Source organism: Silurus aristotelis (assembly GCF_946808225.1).
Source record: "Silurus aristotelis genome assembly, chromosome: 5".
Classification (NCBI taxonomy): domain Eukaryota; kingdom Metazoa; phylum Chordata; class Actinopteri; order Siluriformes; family Siluridae; genus Silurus; species Silurus aristotelis.
Window position 1 is genome coordinate 30,842,811 of NC_139578.1, and position 20,255 is coordinate 30,863,065.

At 43.0% G+C, this 20,255-nt stretch overlaps 1 protein-coding gene across 1 annotated transcript in view; it reads right to left on the reverse strand.

Moving 5' to 3' along the window:
- The window catches only part of LOC310726767 (sialoadhesin-like), a 185,253-nt gene that overhangs the window by 158,746 nt on the left and 6,252 nt on the right, over positions 1-20,255 (reverse strand). The window contains exons 3-7 of the mRNA XM_083542624.1: positions 19,089-19,124; positions 18,525-18,794; positions 13,654-13,953; positions 6,753-7,088; positions 5,667-5,942 (exon numbers count right to left, since the gene is read on the reverse strand). Coding sequence (XP_083398750.1) covers positions 5,667-5,942; positions 6,753-7,088; positions 13,654-13,953; positions 18,525-18,794; positions 19,089-19,124 — 1,218 coding nt within the window. The remainder of the gene's footprint in view (positions 1-5,666; positions 5,943-6,752; positions 7,089-13,653; positions 13,954-18,524; positions 18,795-19,088; positions 19,125-20,255) is intronic.

Below are 20,255 nucleotides of genomic sequence, written 5' to 3' on the forward strand. Positions count from 1 at the left end.
TCTCCATACCACCCTGTCCTCTACATCTGCCTCTTTTACACCAACGACCTGCATGTCTTCCCTCACCACATCCATGAACCTCCTCCTTGGCCTTCCTCTTTTCCTCCTACCTGGTGGCTCCATCATCAGCATTCTTCTACCAATATAACTCATATCCCTCCTCTGCACATGTCCAAACCATCTCAATCTCGCCTCCCTCACCTTGTCACCAAAACATCCTACATGCGCTGTCACTAATAAACTCATTTCTAATCTTGTCCATCCTTGTCACTCCCAACGAAAACCTTAACATTTTCAGCTCTGCTACCTCCAGTTCCACCTCCTGTCTTCTACTCAATGCCACTGTCTCTAATCCATACAACATTGCAGGTCTCACCACAGTCCTATAAACTTTCCCTTTCATTCTTCTTTCTATGGCTGGCCTGGCTCTTCATGTCACTGGCATTGGCTGGTCCATAGCCTCCCTAACCTCCACTGAGAAGCATTTGTGGCTCACGCTGTCAGAAATATATGACAGAGACAAGGCTGTACTGCTGGACGCCCCCTCTTGCCTTCAAGCTCATTTGCCATCTCTGTTAACTGAGTAGTCAAAAGGTTTCAGGAGGCGAAGAAGCATCTGCGGCATTCCAGCGGTATCTCCCACACCGCTCTCATGGGGCTGCTTGGCGGGTGCAGCCCTAACCTCAACCCCATCGGTAGGTGCAGAAACGTAGCATCATCATGTGACGTGTTCTCCACCTGTAAGGAATCCTGCACGGCACTCGGGTCCGAAGCCCTGTAAGGTTACAAATCCAAAGACTATCATCTTCAAGAAGAGGCCTTCGACCAAAAGGTCCTAACAGGACATTCTGGGGGTGGTTGGAGGGCGTGTAGCACCACCTTTCTTGGTGCCGCCTGCTCCGTCCCACTCAGGGACCTGGTTTGTTAACCCTGTCACAAAATGTGCTTCAGGGCTTGGCCAGCTCCAGCAAGCTCCCATCTCAGCTTCCACACGGCATCGTTGTGGTCCTCTGCGCCTCTCTCGAGGCCAGTGGAGCTGCATCAGGGCATAGCCCAATCTTTAGGTGTACCAGAGGTCAGTCTCGAATAACTGATACCCCTAAGAGACCACCTGGCAGCCTGGATAGTTCTAAAAGACGTGTCTTGATTGGTCCTGCGCACTGTATAGCAAGGCTATATGATTCAGTTTGTTAGACTCTGATGGGAACCGAGCAGGCTCTGGTCATGGAACAATAAGTGAGCACTCTCCTGAGGAAGAAAGCCATCAAGGTGGTCCCTCCGTCAGACAGAGAGCCCGGGTTCCACAGCCGGTTCTTCATAGTTCCCAAGATGGATGGTGGATTGCGTCCTATCCTAGATCTACATCAGCTGAACCGCTCCCTAATAAGACTCCGGATCAAAATGCTGACCTTCAAGCAGGTCGTGTTTCAGATCAGAATCGGGGACTGGTTTGTCATGGTAAATCTACAGGATGCATACTTTCATGTGTCCATCCTTCCTTCTCACAGGAAGTTCCTGAGGTTCACTTTCAGTGTTGAAGTTCACCAATATCAGGTTCTTCTGTTTGGCCTTGCCCTACCACCCCACACATTCATGAATTGTGTGGATGCGGTTCTGGCTTCCCTGAGACTTCAGGGCATCTGCTGACTTAATTATATCGATGGTTGGTTGATATCAGCTTAATCAGCGCAGTGGCAGTCTAGCATTGAGATGTCATTCTTGCTCACATGAAGGAGCTGTTTTGGCTGTATGCTAAGAAAAGTGTCCATTACAGAGAACCACTTATCTAGGTGTAATTTGGGATTTGACGACTATGCGTGCACAGCTTTCCCCTGCCCACATTGCATCCATCCTTATGGACTTATGGAATGTCAGAGAAGGGCAGTCGCTCGCTGTCAGGCAGTTTCAGAGATTGCTTGGACTAATAGCTGCAGCATCCAGCAACCCTTCAGTGGTGGCTCTAGACCTAAGAGTTCTCAGGGAAGGGAAATCACCTCCGTACGATCAAGGTCCTGTGGTGAGCCATACGTGCCTTAGATGTTTGGAGATATCCCAAGTTCCTATATCAAGTCCCTATGCTGGAAATCCCCGGTCATTGTGTAATGCTTATGACTAATGCATTCATCATGGGGTGGGGAGCAGTCATGAGTGAGAGAGTAAAAGAGCTCCATCTATTACGGCACATCAATTGCCAAGAGATGCTGGCCGTGCCCTCTGGGGCTGGATGTCATGGAACAGGATTGGCCAAGGCTGCGCCTGTACACCTTTCCCCCAGTCATGCTGCTTCCGGGATTTCACTGGGATGAAGTTCGTTTCCTCCTTGTGACCCCAAGGTGGCCGGGCAGACCATGGTTCTCTGACCTGGTGTTCCACCCCAACCAGAACTATTGATGTTGTGAGGGTGCACAGATTCGAGGGTCAGACCTCCGGGGCCTCTCCGAGGTGGTAGAGACCATTCTCCATTCCAGAGCTCCCTCCATGATTAGGTCGTATGCTGCAAGATGGCATCTGTTTACTGTGTGCTGCACTCATTCCCCTCAGTGAACTAGGGTTACATACATAACCTAGAGACGATCTTCTTTAACCAGCCAATATATTTTTCTGATAAAATGTTTATCTTTTGTTGCATGTTCTATTTTGTATGCAGGTTTTGGTGTTTTTATATATGTAATGATGTAAATGCTAGGTCTAGGGCAACCATAACAAAATGCAGCAGAGTTATGAACTGCTGTGTGTGAGTTGTTTCTGCTGGCTGTAGCTCCATGTTAAAAGTGAAAAAAACAAAACATATACTTGTTAAACAATGTCTGACAATTAACATGAAAAAAATTTCATGTTAATTGTCAGACATTGTTTAACAAGTATCAAACCAGAGTAAGTTGTAGAGCATGTGTTTTGTTCATATATGAATAATTTCAAAGTTAAAAACTGTACTTGTAGGTACCACTAGAGGGCGACAAATACTTGGCTTTTAATATTCAACAGCTGGATTTCTTTAACTCTGAAACACAAAAAATATGTTCTTATTTTCAGTATTACATTAGATATAACACTTCTGTTTGATCCCTCATTTACACATGAACTTCACTGTACTGTGATCCTCCACTAACAATGAATAATGCTGAAGGATTTTGCTTTTATTCTGCTTTTAATGGAGATAATTTAGTAAATTCCACTGTTCCACAGCAGGTGTCAAGAGACAATAGACAAAAATAGAAAACAGACAGTATTGCATTAGAAAGTAATACATAATTCAATAGCAATAGAAAACTAAGTAGACAATGACTTGGTTATTTTTTATTTCTGGCACAAGGACATCGTTATATAAAAATATAAAATAGTAAAAATGCTGATATTGACAAAGGCAGAAGATTTATCTGTATTGCTTATACTTCATATGAATATACGTTACTGCTATCAGGTTAAATAAACTTTCTTTCGGCTTCTCCCATTAGGGTTTCGCCACAGCGGATCATCCGCATGTTTGATTTGGCACATGTTTTTATGCTGGATGCCCTTCCTAACGCAACCCTCCTTGTAATTTAACTGAAGCAAAACTGATAAAGAAATAGAAGAAAGCACAGCAGAATGAATATGTATGTATGCAGTATGAAGGAGTAGTGGTAGAACTGATACAAAGATGACACAAAACACTATTAGTTCCCCACTATATTTCATATAACAGTCAATCAACTTGTTTTTATGTTGCATTCATGCAAAGCTTAACTTTCATTTAACTTTAGTAACACTGAGCTTCTCACCAACCGCTCTGACTGCAGTCACCTTTACAGAAATGCAATTTTAACCACATTCACTCTCTGGATATGAAGCGACCCACTAGTGCATGTCATACCACACAACAGACCTATAAGTCTTTACATTCTCCCAAAGCTACTTTCCATCTTGCACCTGATACAGTTTCATTGAATACCTTTGCAAAAGAATTAACCTCTACAGTGGTGTGATTTGTGTTAACAGAGGTCCAGCAACTGACATAGTAAAATATTATCCAATATTCTGGAAAACTAATTGTGCAGATTCCTGTGTTTGTATGAGCCTTGTTACAGTTACATGAAAAGTTTTAAGTTTTGCATGTGCAGGTCCCCATGTAGGGTTTAAACTCATTTTAAGAGAAGCCACATTTATTTTCCACACGTCAGATGGTATTTTGCAGAAGCACAACGCAACCCTTAGACAATTCAACCACATTTTCACTATATACACTATTTACATATTTTTTTCACACATTGTTACTCTGTTTTCCAGTAGCAGCATGTAGGCTTTATTACAGACTACACACATAGCAATGTTCACATCATGAGGAGGCTGCAGGCTTTAATTTAACAAATCCAGTCAGAACAACGAGGTTGTTTATGAGATGCAGAGCAAATAACAGCATGATATTAATAATAAAAATCTGTATTTTATTTTATTTTTATCCACACAAAGCCGTAAAAAATAAGCAATAATAAAATGATGGTTTGACAGTAAACACATTGTCTTTTTATAGATGAACTTTGCTCACTCCTCTATGACTGCATTCTCAATTCTGTCTTCATCAGTGTGAGCTGTTAAAGTTTTTTTCAAATCTTAATGACAAAAACAAATAGCATTCAATCAAACACAGTTTAAAGGGTTTTGTTTTAATGGAAGTAGTTACTTACAATAGTATTGAAAGAGTTCTTACCTCGAGCTCTGTAACATTTGACCAGCAGAATGATGGTGATCAGCAGATATGGAGATGCCGTCACTACACTACTGATCAGCATGAGCTCTGAGAATGGAGCTTCTACATGTGATAGACATGACACTGAATACAATAGTCATTGTAATAATTTATGTTGAATTTAACATTTTTAACTCCAGTATAAATAAATGCATCTTGTGAACAACTTGTTTAACAAATATTAGGTGTACAAAAACTTAGTTGTATTTAAATTAATATGTAAATGATTTCTCACGTCTGACTGAGATCCAGCTTCTCGGTGACTCTTCTCTCTCTGGGTGTTTACAGTGGTAGAAACCTTCATCTGACTTTGAGACTTTATGGATGATCATCTCTCCTGTAGTCTGGTTCTGGACGACTGATCCATCTTTATAGAACTCAGTTTGGAGGGTTAAGGGATTTGTATTACGATATAAACAGTGTAGAATCAGGGGATGTCCCTCAGGCACAGGATGGACAGGTATCTCCAGGATCACATCAACATCTTGAAAAAAGAAAATCACAAATAAGGAAATCCACTGTAAATAAAAGTTCTCTTATTTATCTGCATATAACAGAAAAGTCTTCTAAAGCTGAAGTGATTTAATGCAAGTCTGCAGAAAACTGTATACACTAGCTGCAAAAAAATGCAAAAAAATAAATAAATAAATAAATAAATTATGGATGTTTCACTACAGATACTGTAATCAGATATTGATTTGAATTAGTGCATGTTTACAGACTAGGAAAAAATATATATATATATATATATATATATATATATATATTGTAGGATGTTAACTTAATGAATGTTCTCATGCTCACGAACAGATTACATGAAACTGCAGCAATCTGGATGTACAGTATATATTGGTTCATCTTTGTAATTGTTTTCCATGTTAAAATTCTAATCAATCTGCAATTAAACAATTACTTTTGATTTAACTACATCAAGACTCACCATGCACTTTGATAATAACTGGAATACTGTATTCTCCAGATTCAGACTCACACCAGTAAACTCCAGTGTAGGATGTGGAGAGGAAGCTGATGTTACATGTAGATCCTGTAACTGATCCCCACTGTGAACAATCTAACACTCCTTCACTGTCTGTGTATCGTCTCACTGTCCATCCAGTAGAGTTACTCTGGTCCTCACAGCTCAGTGAGAGACAGTCATTAATAAAGTGATGTGTTCTGCTGGGATTGTTGATCAAAGAAACTGGAGGAGATTCACCTTAAACAGAGATAAAAAAAAGCTATTTGACCTTTAGTTTTAGTGTTTTACAGTTATGGATTTGCTGTTAGAAATCTACTATACATTTTCCAGTAAAAATTTACAGTGAGGAACAGGTGGACCTAATCAGAGAATTACAACAGAAGGGGACATTATTCCTCATCAGCACTAGATGGCACTACTTTAGATTATTACTTTAGCTCCATCAAACCTTCTGCAAATCATTTGTGATTTAAACTTTCCCTTGGTTTCTGCAAGTTCAAAGCCATGTTTGTGATTACCCTGTGTACATTGTTTCTCATTCAGTCAATTGGATTTGTATGGTCTCTGTTATGTAAATATAATGTATTACATGTTTTACTCTTGACTGATTTACAACTGTTATTTGTTATTTGTGCTGAGTAACAGTGTACTAATTGTATCTTCAGTACCTGAATTTGTTTATTGCTCTTAATAGCCATAACTTAATCTTTTATTTGTTTTAAAACCTGAGGTGGGCATAATCTTGACTTCTTTTGAACAAAGAAATAGTAAAACTATTATTTATGTCTATAACCAACATTTATGGTTCATTCTGAATAATGTATTTGTACGTAAATGTTTAAATGTTTAAAATGCAAAATGTTTGTAAAATGCTCAGGACATCATTATATACAGAGGAAGACAAGGGATAATCATAATGATATGCATCAATTATTAACTAACACCCGTTATACTGCCTCATACATACTAATAAATGCACATTGCCTTAATCCGATCTTATATTTACTCTTTTGTATTGTACACTTTACAATAGTTAATTTTCCTCACCAGAGATCCATAGAGGCTGTGGATTGCTGTATTTTGTGTAAATGGCTGGTTCTCCTCTCTCTCCTCTACACACATAAACTCCTGTGTGATGAAGAGCAGAAGGACTGAGAGTGTAGGAGCCTCCAGATCCTCTGCTGCTGTCTGAGAGAAGCTCCACATACATGACATAGCCATGAGCATTTTGTGTTGCAGTTAATCCGTCTCTGTAGGGAACAACTGTGTACCAGCTGAATGTCCAGTCTGTAGAGGAGTCTGTAACCTCACAGCTTAGAGTCACTGAGTCTCCTTCAGTCAGCCAGTTCTGTGGAGATACACTCAGTACTGGATGTGGTCTCTCTGTTACACAGAAATTGCAAAACTGTGTTAAATAAATAATAATAATAAAAAAAGAACAGTTAGAAGCTTTTCATGAGTCAACATTTAATTGTGTCTCCAGAAAACTTCTGAGATACAGTCATTGTAATTATTATTTGTCAGCAAAATTACACAATCCTGTTAAGGGCGGTTAACAACTTCGAGGATGGACAAGATTAAAAATGAGTCTATTAGAGGGACAGCGCATGTTGGACGTTTTGCTGTCAAGGTGAGGGAGGCGAGATTAAGATGGTTTGGACATATGTAGAGGAGGGACATGGGGTATATTGGTAGGAGAATGCTAAGGATGGAGCCACCAGGTAGGAGGAAAAGAGGAAGACCAAAAAGGAGGTTCATGGATGTGGTGAGAGAAGACATGCAGGTAGTTGGTGTAAAAGAGGCAGATGTAGAGGACAGGGTGGTATGGAATGGGAGCAGCCAAAAGAAAAAGAAGAAGAAGAAGAAGAACTTCCTCTTTTGCCTGATCCTGTTAGGGGTCACCACAGTAGATTATGCATCTCCATATCACACTGTCCTCTACATCTGCCTCTTTCAAACCAACAATCTGCATGACTTTGCTCACCACATTGTAGCGTCTGGCACGTGTCATTTAGACTTCATGTCAAAGGAATTTCCTTTTAACCCTTGACATCTGCTTTTCAATGAAAGGATGAGCACCACGGCTTACACTTTTATTGAGAGCTTGTATACCACAGTGTCATAATGCTGTCTTTTCTGTTAAGGCTTAACGTCAAAGTCGACATGAAATTATCTTCTCTTTATTTTCCTAACAAGGGTGCATTTTATATACCTGAATATAACATTGTATTAACAAAGTTAGCCTTAAATACCGGTATGTTAATAGTATGTTAAATGTTAACTGGTATGTTAATGTACCTCTGTTTAATGCTGTCCTTGCTTTCCATGTCTAATATCAAAATGATCACCAAAATCATCTGTTCCTTATTTTGCAAACAATGGTGCATTTTATTGGATAAAACGTTAAGTTCTCCAAAGCAAATATAACCCGGAAACCATGCCCACAAATGCATGAACAAAGGGAGTTTCTCCCTCCAAAATATCAGGCCATAGCATTGGCCATTCTTAAAAGATGGGTGGGGTTCAGGACCTTTAAAACATCTTGAACCCAACTAATCAACGGTTCAGTCAAGTAAAGCAAGCTCGCTCACTCGATCCCTTTTGAGATCTTCCAGCAAGCTTTATCTTCAAGAACAACAACTGCTCTGATCTTCAGGAGAACCTGGAAGAACATCTGACTCCATCCTAATCGACTCTTCAAAGATCTCTTTGTCGCATCCGGACTCTTGTGCAACAAGCCAACGCAAGTAACAGGTTTACCAACCAATTTAGATGCGTATTTAAGTGTGAACCCCTTTATTGAATCTTAAGGTGAATTTAAATTTCTGTGACGATTTCTCAATTAAGGTGTGATTAATTTTGAAGATTAGGCCTGCCATTCCTTTCCTTTCTTTCTCTCCTTTCTTCTTTTCCTTTCTTTCTTTTTCTCCTTTCTTCTTTTACCCTCTGTTCCTCTTTTTCCTATTTTTAACTTTCTGTTTATTTTTATTTACATTTTCTTTATTTCTTTTTGTATGTTTGAGTAGTTAGTTTTATGTTGTGTTTTTCTCATTCATTAAACGCCGTATTTTTCATAAGTGATTGTCTCTGAGTACCGCTCACATTTTAAGGTTCCTGTAACATTCGATCTGAACCACATGCTCTATTAATTGTACGGTATAAAGTGAAAGGGCGTGGGGTCGTGTCTTTCTCAGCCGGGGAGATACCTCTTTTATAGAATTAATAAAAGATTATACTGTCTGTTCAGCATACGAACAGACCAAATAAGTGTAACGTTAATTCCATTACCGTCAATTAAACTTAATGTAAATATTTAGGAGTAACTTTAACCCGTTATAATTACTTATAAATATTTTCTTTTCTTTGCGAGCTAAATTCGCTACATATAATAGTGAAGAATGCGGGGAAACTGTTATTTAAACTATATAATCATTTTATCTTTGTCAATGGTTTTTCCCTCTTCTATCCCATTCACTACATATAATGGTGGAGAATGCGGGCAATGAGGTTGTTCCTGTCAGGCTGCAGACGCAGAAGCCGATATAGTCCGATCATTGTCCTTTTATTTCAACAACCGTACAACACAAAAACACTCATAAGCCGTTGAAAACAACAAACAAAGACATCTGCTCGATACGCGTTGTCCGCTATGAGTTCGAATGTCCCAAGCGAAATCCATAAAGCCTTCGGCAATGAGTAATCCAAGTCGGAAGTGGAATTCGCATATACAGCCGGCGGTCGCGCAGCCACGCGATTGTCCAGCTTGACAATATAACGACCGACAGCCTGTGACTCAAGAACGTGAGTTTATGTAGTCTGATCTTTCATGAGCCACAGCTGTCGGTAATCTTGGGAAGCAGCGTGACTGCTATCGAGGGGGGCGTGGCAGGGTGAATCCCTGACAGCTACAGAGGGGGGCGTGGCAGGGTGAATCCCTGACAGTTCCAACTATATACTAATTTTATCTTTATTAATTGTTTGTCCCTCTCCTTGAACTGCCACCTTAACGTGGTGGAGGGGTTTGAGTACTCGAATGACCCTAGGAGCTATGTTGTCCGGGGCTATATGCCCCTGGTAGGGTCTCCCAAGGCAAACAGGTCCTGGGCGACGAGTCAGACTAAGAGCGGTTCAAAATCCCTTATGAGAGATACTACATCAGGGACCGTGACGTCGCCCGGTATGGCGCAGCCGGGGCCCCACCCTGGAGCCAGGCCCGGGGTTGGGGCTCGTATGCGAGCGCCTGGTGGCCGGGCCTTCCCCCACAGGGTCCGGCCGGGCTCAGCCCGAAGGAGCGACGTGGGGCCGCCTTCCAGTGGGCTCACCACCTGCAGGAGGGACCGTAAGGGGCCGGTGCTAAGAGGATCGGGCAGCAGTCGAAGGTGGAGGCCTCGACAACCCGATCCCTGGACACGGAAGCTAGCTCTAGGGACGTGGAATGTCACCTCGCTGGCGGGGAAGGAGCCTGAGATTGTGCGTGAGGTTGAGAGGTTCCGACTAGAGATAGTCGGGATCACCTCTACGCACGGCCTGGGCTCTGGAACCACACTCCTCGAGAGAGGATGGACTCTTTACAACTCTGGAGCTGCCCATGGTGAAAGGCGTCGGGCTGGTGTGGGTTTGCTTATAGCCCCCCAGCTCAGCCGCCATGTGTTGGAGTTTACCCCGGTGAACGAGAGGGTCGTTTCCCTGCGCCTACGGGTCGGGGATAGGTCTCTCACTGTCGTGTGTGCCTACGGGCCAAACGGCAGTATAGAGTACCCGGCCTTCTTGGGGTCTCTGGGAGGGGTGCTGGACAGTGCTCCGACTGGGGACTCCGTCGTTCTACTAGGAGACTTCAATGCACATGTGGGCAGCGACAGTGACACCTGGAGGGGCGTGATTGGGAGGAACGGCCCCCCTGATCTGAACCCGAGCGGTGTTCAGTTATTGGACTTCTGTGCTAGTTACAGTTTGTCCATAACGAACACCATGTTCAAGCATAAGGGTGTCCATCAGTACACGTGGCACCAGGACACCCTAGGCCGCAGGTCGATGATCGACTTTGTGGTCGTTTCATCTGACCTGCGGCCGTATGTCTTGGACACTCGGGTAAAGAGAGGGGCGGAGCTGTCAACTGATCACCACCTGGTGGTGAGTTGGATCCGATGGCGGGGGAGGAAGCTGGACAAACTCGGCAGACCCAAGCGTACTGTGAGGGTCTGCTGGGAACGTTTGGCCGAGCCTCCTGTCAGAGAGATCTTCAACTCCCACCTCCGGCGGAGCTTTGACCAGATCCCGAGGGAGGCCGGAGATATTGAGTCCGAGTGGACCATGTTCTCCACCTCCATTGTCGAAGCGGCCGCTCGGAGCTGTGGCAGTAAGGTCTCCGGTGCCTGTCGAGGCGGCAATCCCCGAACCCGGTGGTGGAAACCGGAAGTAAGGGATGCCGTCAAGCTGAAGAAGGAGTCCTACCTGGCCTGGTTGGCTTGTGGGACTCCTGAGGCAGCTGACGGGTACCGGCAGGCCAAGCGAACTGCAGCCCGGGTGGTTATCGAGGCAAAAACTCGGGCCTGGGAGGAGCTCGGTGAGGCCATGGAGAAGGACTATCGGCTGGCCTCGAAGAGATTCTGGCAAACCGTCCGGCGCCTCAGGAGGGGAAAGCAGTGCCCCACCAATGCTGTTTACAGTAGAGGTGGGGAGCTGTTGACCTCAACTGGGGATGTCGTTGGACGGTGGAAGGAATACTTCGAGGATCTCCTCAATCCCGCCGTCACATCTTCCATTGAGGAAGCAGAGGCTGAGGGCTCAGAGGCGGACTCGTCCATCACCCAAGCTGAAGTCACCGAGGTAGTAAAGAAACTCCTCGGTGGCAGGGCACCGGGGGTGGATGAGATCCGCCCTGAGTACCTCAAGTCTCTGGATGTTGTGGGGCTGTCTTGGCTGACACGCCTCTGCAGCATCGCGTGGCGGTCGGGGACAGTGCCTCTGGAATGGCAGACCGGGGTGGTGGTCCCTCTTTTTAAGAAGGGGGACCGGAGGGTGTGTTCCAACTATAGGGGATCACACTTCTCAGCCTACCTGGGAAAGTCTATGCCAGGGTACTGGAGAGGAGAATACGGCCGATAGTAGAACCTCGGATTCAGGAGGAACAATGTGGTTTTCGTCCAGGCCGTGGAACACTGGACCAGCTCTATACCCTCTACAGGGTGCTGGAGGGTTCATGGGAGTCTGCCCAACCAGTCCACATGTGCTTTGTGGATTTGGAAAAGGCATTCGACTGTGTCCCTCGCGGCGGCCTGTGGAGGGTGCTCCGGGAGTATGGGGTCGGGGGCCCTTTACTAAGGGCTGTCCGGTCCCTGTATGACCGAAGCAGGAGCTTGGTTCGCATTGCCGGCAGTAAGTCAGACTTGTTCCCGGTGCATGTTGGACTCCGGCAGGGCTGCCCTTTGTCACCGGTTCTGTTCATAATTTTTATGGACAGAATTTCTAGGCGCAGCCAGGGGTCGGAGGGTGTCCGGTTTGGTGACGACACGATTTCGTCTTTGCTCTTTGCAGATGATGTTGTCGTGTTGGCTTCATCAGACCAGGACCTTCAGCATGCACTGGGACGGTTTGCAGCCGAGTGTGAAGCGGCTGGGATGAGAATCAGCACCTCCAAATCCGAGGCCATGGTCCTTGCCCACTTCAGGTTGGTGGGGAGTTCCTGCCGCAAGTGGAGGAGTTTAAGTATCTTGGGGTTTTGTTCACGAGTGAGGAAAGGGTGGAACGGGAGATTGACAGACGGATCGGTGCAGCTTCTGCAGTAATGCGGTCGATGTACCGGTCTGTCGTGGTGAAGAAGGAGCTGAGCCGCAAGGCGAAATTTTCGATTTACCGGTCAATCTACGTTCCTACTCTCACCTATGGTCATGGGCTCTGGGTCATGACCGAAAGGACAAGATCCCGGATACAGGCGGCCGAAATGTGCTTCCTCCGCAGGGTGGCTGGGCGATCCCTTAGAGATAGGGTGAGAAGCTTAGTCACTCGGGAGGAGCTCGGAGTAGATCCGCTGCTCCTCCACATCGAGAGGGGTCAGCTGAGGTGGCTCGGGCATCTGTTCCGGATGCCTCCTGGACGCCTTCCTGGGAAGGTGTTTCGGGCGCGTCCCACTGGGAGGAGACCCCGGGGAAGACCTAGGACACGCTGGAGAGACTATGTCTCCCGGCTGGCCTGGGAACGCCTTGGAAGTGTCTAGGGAGAGGGAAGTCTGGGCATCTTTGCTTAGACTGCTGCCCCCGCGACCCGGCATTGGATAAGCGGGAGAAGATGGATGGATGGATGGAATAATTGTTTGTCCCTCTTCTCTCCCATTCGCTACAACATCCATAAACCTCCTCCTTGGCCTTCCACTTTTCCTGCTTCCTGGTGGCTCCATCCTCAGCATTCTCATACAATATACCCCAAGTCCCTCCTCTGCACATGTTCAAACCATCATGCCTCTCTCACCTTGTCTCCAAACATCCTTCCTGATAGGTCCCTCTAATAAACTCATTTCTAAACCTGTCTATTGTCGTCACTCCCAATGAAAATCTCAACATCTTCAGCTCTGCTACCTCCAGCTCTGCCTCCTGCCTTTTACTCAAAGGGCCATGAGTTAGAAGTCAGAAGGCACTTACTGTCTGTCCGAACCAAAGAAATAAAAGTGAAATATTTGTACCATATTAAATTGCATAGCATCATGTGTTTTCTATTGCATTGTATTGAATCTCATTGTGCTGAGTCTTCTGTCTCCAAACATTTTTATACCTTTCTTTGTGGAAAAATCTTATGTAACATTTGGAACTCACCATTCACAAAAACTATTGTATTTTAAATACCGATGTAATTCTTTTTTTAATCACAATAGATTAGTCAATTATTTCAAATATTTAAAAAGCCCCCTTTTTCTAACAAACTTGTATTGAATTAAGGAAAACAAATCATGACAGACCTCTCACTGTAATCGTCACAGGATCACTGAGCTCTGTTTCATAGTAGTTATGGTTGAGGAAAATGTAGTAGTAGAAATAGTTCTCATTTCTCCTGCGTGCATGACACTGGTACACCATTTCCCCTGTGTTATTGACTGTCACTCTGTGGGTGTTTGCTTTTTCACTGTGCTGAAGTTGATTATTTATATGCCATTGAAACTCCCAACCAGTCATCTGCTGCAGCTCACAGCTCAAAGTGAAGGTGTCTCCTGTGTAGACAGAGCTCTGATGATCCACTTTCACAGTCGGTTTCGGTTTTGCTGTTGGAATGAAACAAAGGTGTCAGAGATGCATTTTTACTTCATGACCACTTTGGTGGTGTGGTATGGCCCCTCTTTTTTCCTTGGCATACTTTAACTGGTAGTTGTATTTAAACACACAAGAATAAAGTTTAGCAAATGTACTTTATATGAGTTCCCAGCCATTAGGGGGGCACAAGCCAGTGTACTCTTAGTGCCGGTCCCAAGCCCGGGTAAATGGGGAGGGTTGCGTTAGGAAGGGCATCCAGCGTAAAACATGTGCCAAATCAAATATGCGGATCACAAATGAGAATTTCATACCGGATCGGTCGAGGCCCGGGTTAACAACGACCGCCACAGGTATCGTTAGCCGACAGTGTACCGGTGGAAATTGGGCTACTGTTGGCCGAAGGAGGAGAAGGAGAGGAGGAAGACGTCTACAGAGACGGCAGGAAAAGGAGCAGTGTAGGAGAGTAGAGGTTCGGGTTGGTACTTTAAATGTTGGTACTATGACGGGTAAAGGGAGAGAGATAGCTGATATGATGGAGAGGAGAAAGGTAGATGTGTTGTGTGTTCAGGAGACCAAGTGGAAAGGGAGTAAGGCCAGGAACATTGGAGGTGGGTTTAAACTGTTTTATCATGGTGTGGATGGGAAGAGAAATGGTGTAGGGGTGATTCTGAAGGAAGCGTACAGTAAGAGTGTAGTGGAGGTGAAGAGAGTTTCTGATAGGGTGATGATCGTGAAGGTGGAAGTTGAAGGGATGATGATAAATGTCATCAGTGCCTATGCTCCACAAGTTGGCTGTGAGATGGAGGAGAAAGAAAGATTCTGGAGTGAATTAGATAAAGTGGTAGATGGTGTACCTAGGAAAGAACGATTGGTGATTGGGGCAGACTTTAATGGGCATGTAGGTGAAGGGAACAGAGGTGATGAGGAGGTGATGGGTAGGTATGGTTTTAAGGAGAGGAATGTGGAAGGGCAGATGGTGGTAGATTTTGCTAAAAGGATGAAAATGGCAGTGGTGAACACGTATTTTAAGAAGAAGGAGGATCATAGGGTGACGTATAAGAGTGGAGGAAGGTGCACACAGGTGGATTATCTTCTGTGTAGGAGATGCAACCTGAAGGAGATTGGAGACTGTAAGGTGTTGGCGGGGGACAGTGTAGCTAGACAGCATCGGATGGTGGTCTGTAGGATGGTTTTGGAGGCGAAGAAGAAGAGGAGGAAAGTAAGGTTTGAAAGAAGAATAAGATGGTGGAAACTGAGGGAGGAAGAGTGTAGTGTGAGGTTCAGGGAAGAGGTCAGACAGGGGCTTGGTGGTGGTGAAGAGGTGCCGGATGATTGGGCAACTACTGCAGGAGTGATGAGGGAAGCAGCTAGAAAAGTACTTGGTGTGACATCTGGAAATAGAAAGCAAGACAAGGAGACGTGGTGGTGGAATGAGGAAGTGCAGGAGAGCATTAGGGGAAAGAGTTTGGCAAAACAGAAGTGGGATCGACAGAGTGGTGAGAAAAATAGGCAGGAGTACAAGGAGATGCGGCAGCAGGTTAAAAGGGATGTGGCGAAAGCCAAGGAAAAGGCATATGAGGAACTGTATAAGAGGATGGACACTAAGGCAGGAGAAAAGGATTTATACCGATTGGCCAAGCAGAGGGACCGAGCTGGGAAGGATGTACTGCAAGTTAGAGCAATAAAGGATGGAGAGGGAAATGTGTTGACTAGTGAGGAGAGTGTGGTGAGAAGATGGAGGGAGTATTTTGAGCAGCTGATGAATGAGGAAAATCAGAGAGAGAGAAGGTTGGAGGATGTGGAGTTGGTGACGCAGGATGTAGATAGGATTAGTAAGGAGGAAGTGAGAGCAGCGATTAAGAGGATGAAGAATGGAAAGTCGGTTGGACCAGATGACATACCGGTAGAAGCATGGAGATGTTTAGGAGAGATGGCAGTGGAGTTTTTAACCAGATTGTTTAACAGGATTCTGGAAGGGGAGAGGATGCCTGAGGAATGGAGAAGGAGTGTGCTGGTACCGATCTTTAAACATAAGGGAGATGTGCAGACCTGCAGTAACTACAGGGGAATTAAGTTGATCAGTTACACCATGAAGTTATGGGAAAGAGTAGTGAAAGCCAGGCTGAGAGAAGAGGTGACCATCTGTGAGCAACAGTATGGTTTCATGCCGAGGAAGAGCACCACAGATGCCTTATTTGCTTTGAGGATGTTGATGGAGAAGTATAGAGAAGGACAGAAGGAGCTGCATTGTGTATTTGTGGATTTAGAGAAAGCGTACGACAGGGTGCCGAGAGAGGAGTTGTGGTATTGTATGAGGAAGTCAGGTGTGTCAGAGAAGTATGTGAGGGTGGTGCAGGACATGTATGAGGACAGTGTGACGGCAGTAAAGTGTGCAGTAGGTACGACAGACTGGTTCAGGGTGAAGGTTGGACTGCATCAAGGATCGGCCCTGAGCCCTTTCCTGTTTGCAGTGGTGATGGACAGGTTGACGGACGAGGTCAGACAGGAGTCTCCCTGGACTATGATGTTTGCAGATGATATTGTGATTTGTGGTGAGAGTAGAGAGCAGGTTGAGAAGAGCCTGGAGAGGTGGAGATATGCGCTGGAGAGAAGGGGAATGAAAGTCAGTAGGAGTAAGACAGAGTACATGTGTGTGAATGAGAGGGAGGGCAGTGGAGTGATGCGGTTGCAGGGAGAAGAGGTGGAGAAGGTGGAGGAGTTCAGGTACCTGGGGTCAACAGTGCAAAGTAATGGAGAGTGTGTTAGAGAAGTAAAGAAAAGAGTGCAGGCAGGGTGGAGTGGGTGGAGAAGAGTGACAGGAGTGATTTGTGATAGAAGAGTATCTGCAAGAATGAAAGGGAAAGTTTATAGGACTGTGGTGAGACCTGCGATGTTGTATGGATTAGAGACAGTGGCATTGAGTAAAAGACAAGAGGTGGAGCTTGAGGTAGCAGAGCTGAAGATGTTAAGGTTTTCGTTGGGAGTGACGAGGATGGACAAGATTAGAAATGAGTTTATTAGAGGGACAGCACATGTAGGATGTTTTGGTGACAAGGTGAGGGAGGCGAGATTGAGATGGTTTGGACATGTGCAGAGAAGGGACATGAATTATATTGGTAGAAAAATGCTGAAGATGGAGCCACCAGGTAGGAGGAAAAGAGGAAGGCCAAGGAGGAGGTTCATGGATGTGGTGAGGGAAGACATGCAGGTAGTTGGTGTAAAAGAGGCAGATATAGAGGACAGGGTGGTATGGAGACGGATGATCCGCTGTGGCGACCCCTAATGGGAGCAGCCGAAAGAAGAAGAAGAAGACTTTATATGAGTTCCACAATTTCTGGTAATCTGAGTTCCTTTTATCAAGGTAGGGGTTTGTTAAAGTTGCAGATATAATGTAATACTGTTTTCATTAACTTGTTCCCAACTCTGAGTATCCTTTCTTGACCTTATTATTATTATTATTTTTTTGTTTGTTTTGTTTTTGTGTGTGTGTATGCAAATTGTAATTGTTTACCATGGTTTGGCATTTGTAATATTGTTATTTATGTTTTCCTTATGCCCTGTCAAAATTACACAAGAGGTTGTTAAGATGATTCACAGAATTATCAGTTTCATTGGATTGTTTTCAGGATCTAGGGGGTTTCTATCTCAGTATTTTCTCTGTTTTGTGCTTCTGTTTTTCCCCACTAGATGTCATCAGGGTGTTCCAGAGTCCTTCATAAACTCTTGTTTGTGTCTGAGTGTTGTTAGTCTGAATATATCTAAATTCCCCCAGTTGTGGCTTTTTGTCACTTGTTCGATAAACTCTCTGTTTCGTATGTTTGGGTTACTTGAGTCTCTTGCCTTTTTCTTGCGTTTCCCAAGTGAAAGTCCTGTTTCTGAGGGTTTTTTTTATTATTATTATTATTTTTTTAATATACATTTATATAAATTTATATATTTTTGCTGTTTTTTTTTTGTTTGTCTAGGCTTTTTATGTGTTTTTGCTTTTGGCTAAGAAATATTTCTTGATTTCCTAACAAGACGTGTTTGTTTTTTGTGAATTTGTTTTTGCTCTGCTGTGTTTTGGGATATAATAGTTTAGCTGTTTTCTTGTTTTGCACTTTTTGATAAACTATTTTCAGAATTTACAAGTCTGTCTCTGCATTTACGGTTGAGCTCCAACCTCTCACACAATGGTGTGAGCCCTGACCCTAAAAGATTGTAACAGACTATTTCCTGTAGGTATGACAAAATGTAAAATCATTACACAATGGCTTGGTTATGTTCCCTAAAAAAAAAAAAAGAAAAAGAAAAAAAAAGAAAAAAAAAAAAGAATTTTTTTTTTTTTATAATGGCTGTTGCTTTGTATGTATGACTACAAAGTTATATTTAAATGTCTTAATTCAAAGAATCTTAAATAATAATAATAATAATAATAATAATAATAATAATAATAATAATAATAATAATAATAACCATGATTTTTTTTTTGTGGTGGGGAAGCAGCCTATTTGACAGGAAAGTAAAAGGCAAGATATATATATATATATATATATATATATTTTTTAAAACGTATTAAAACCTGAAGCATTTACAGACTTACCTGATACAGTCAGCATCACAGCGTCACTGATTTTAGAGTGAATTCCTGAATCCTTCTGCCCTCTGCAGGTGTAGTAACCACTGTCAAAGTCACTAACAGACCGGATTATTAATAGCTTCCTTGTTGTGTTTACCTCTGTAAGTTTGTTGGTTTTATACCAGCTGTATAGCTCCCAGGTGTCTCCTCCTGGTATGTCACATCTGACAGTAACACACTCTCCAATAAACACGTGTGTGTCAGGCTTAATGGATAATACAGCTTTTGGATTCCCTATAAAATGTTTTGTCATGTCATTTTAACAGGTCATTCATGTTCTGTTAATGTTAAGGCATTTATGTAAAACTATTTATTCACAGTTATAATGGTAAATGAAGCTCACTTGAGGGTGAATCTAAAGTGCAGTTTCACATGAGATCAATAACAAATAATAAATATTATGTAAAATGTTTTGAATTTTGTATAAAACTGAATAAATTAAACAAGAACAAATTTCCACACTGCAAACATTCCTCAGCCCCCAAATAAATACAATCTATGCACAATATAATTGATAAACAAAATCACCTTGAGCCTGAGCCGCTAGTATAAGTAAAATCAGCACTGAAAATGAAACAGAAACAGAATATGGAATTAAAATTAAAATTTTCAGTTTATAAATGAAAACATGATTATATATATATATATATATATATATATATATATATATATATATATATATATATATATATATATATATATATATATATATATCAGATATTTAATCTACCCTATGTCTGTCTTTTCGGCTTCTCCCATTAGGAGTCACCCCAGCGGACCATTCACATGTTTTGATTTGGCACATGTTTTACGCTGGATGCCCTCCCCATTTATCCGGGCTTGGGACCGGCACTAAGGCTTGTGCAACCCTAATGGCTGGGGTTGGTTCCCTGACCTAAGATCAATCCCGGGTCACAGCGGTGAGAGCGCTGCATCCTAACCACTAGACCACCAGGGAACCATTTAATCTACCCTACGTAATAAATACATTTTAACATTTACCAATAAACAAAAAAATCATTTATGTATAAAGTTTGCAATTCTATTAAGGTGTTTAATTTTCTTTGTCATGTGATAAAAGCCGGACGCAGATGCGATATGGGCAAATTTAATTGTGGTGATCACTATACAAACACACAAAAAAAGGCAGTTCAAATTAGCTTACAAAAAAAACAAACAACCTGATTGCAATAAAGCACTACAAGGGAGGACTAATTAAATATAAAGAGTTCAGTGAACAATGAGAATATACACAAGTACAAATTACAATGAATGTGAACTGAGTGCAAAAAAAAATGGTGCCGTAGATAGTAACCTCGCCACGACTCTCTCTAGTATTTTTTTCTTTAGTTTAATTGTCTGTGTGTTTGGTTTCCCTAAACTGAATACATATACTGGAGAAGTACTGCTTAACTTCAGACAATTTTACCACATTTTACAAACCCTGGAAAGTGTTTTTTTTTTTTTTTTTTTTTTTTAAGATCTTAGTTGGAGGAGTAGCTGTTCTCTGTTCTCTGCATCATGGGGGAGATGCAGATGGGGGTAAAGGAAAGGCAGAAAAGTGATGGAATCAGCTACTGCAATGAAGAATGTTGGTTTACAAATGTCACAATGCTGAATAAATACTGCAGCCCAAACTTGGAAACATTATTCATAAACTCTATTCTTTTTTATTTATTGTGGGAATTTTCCTTA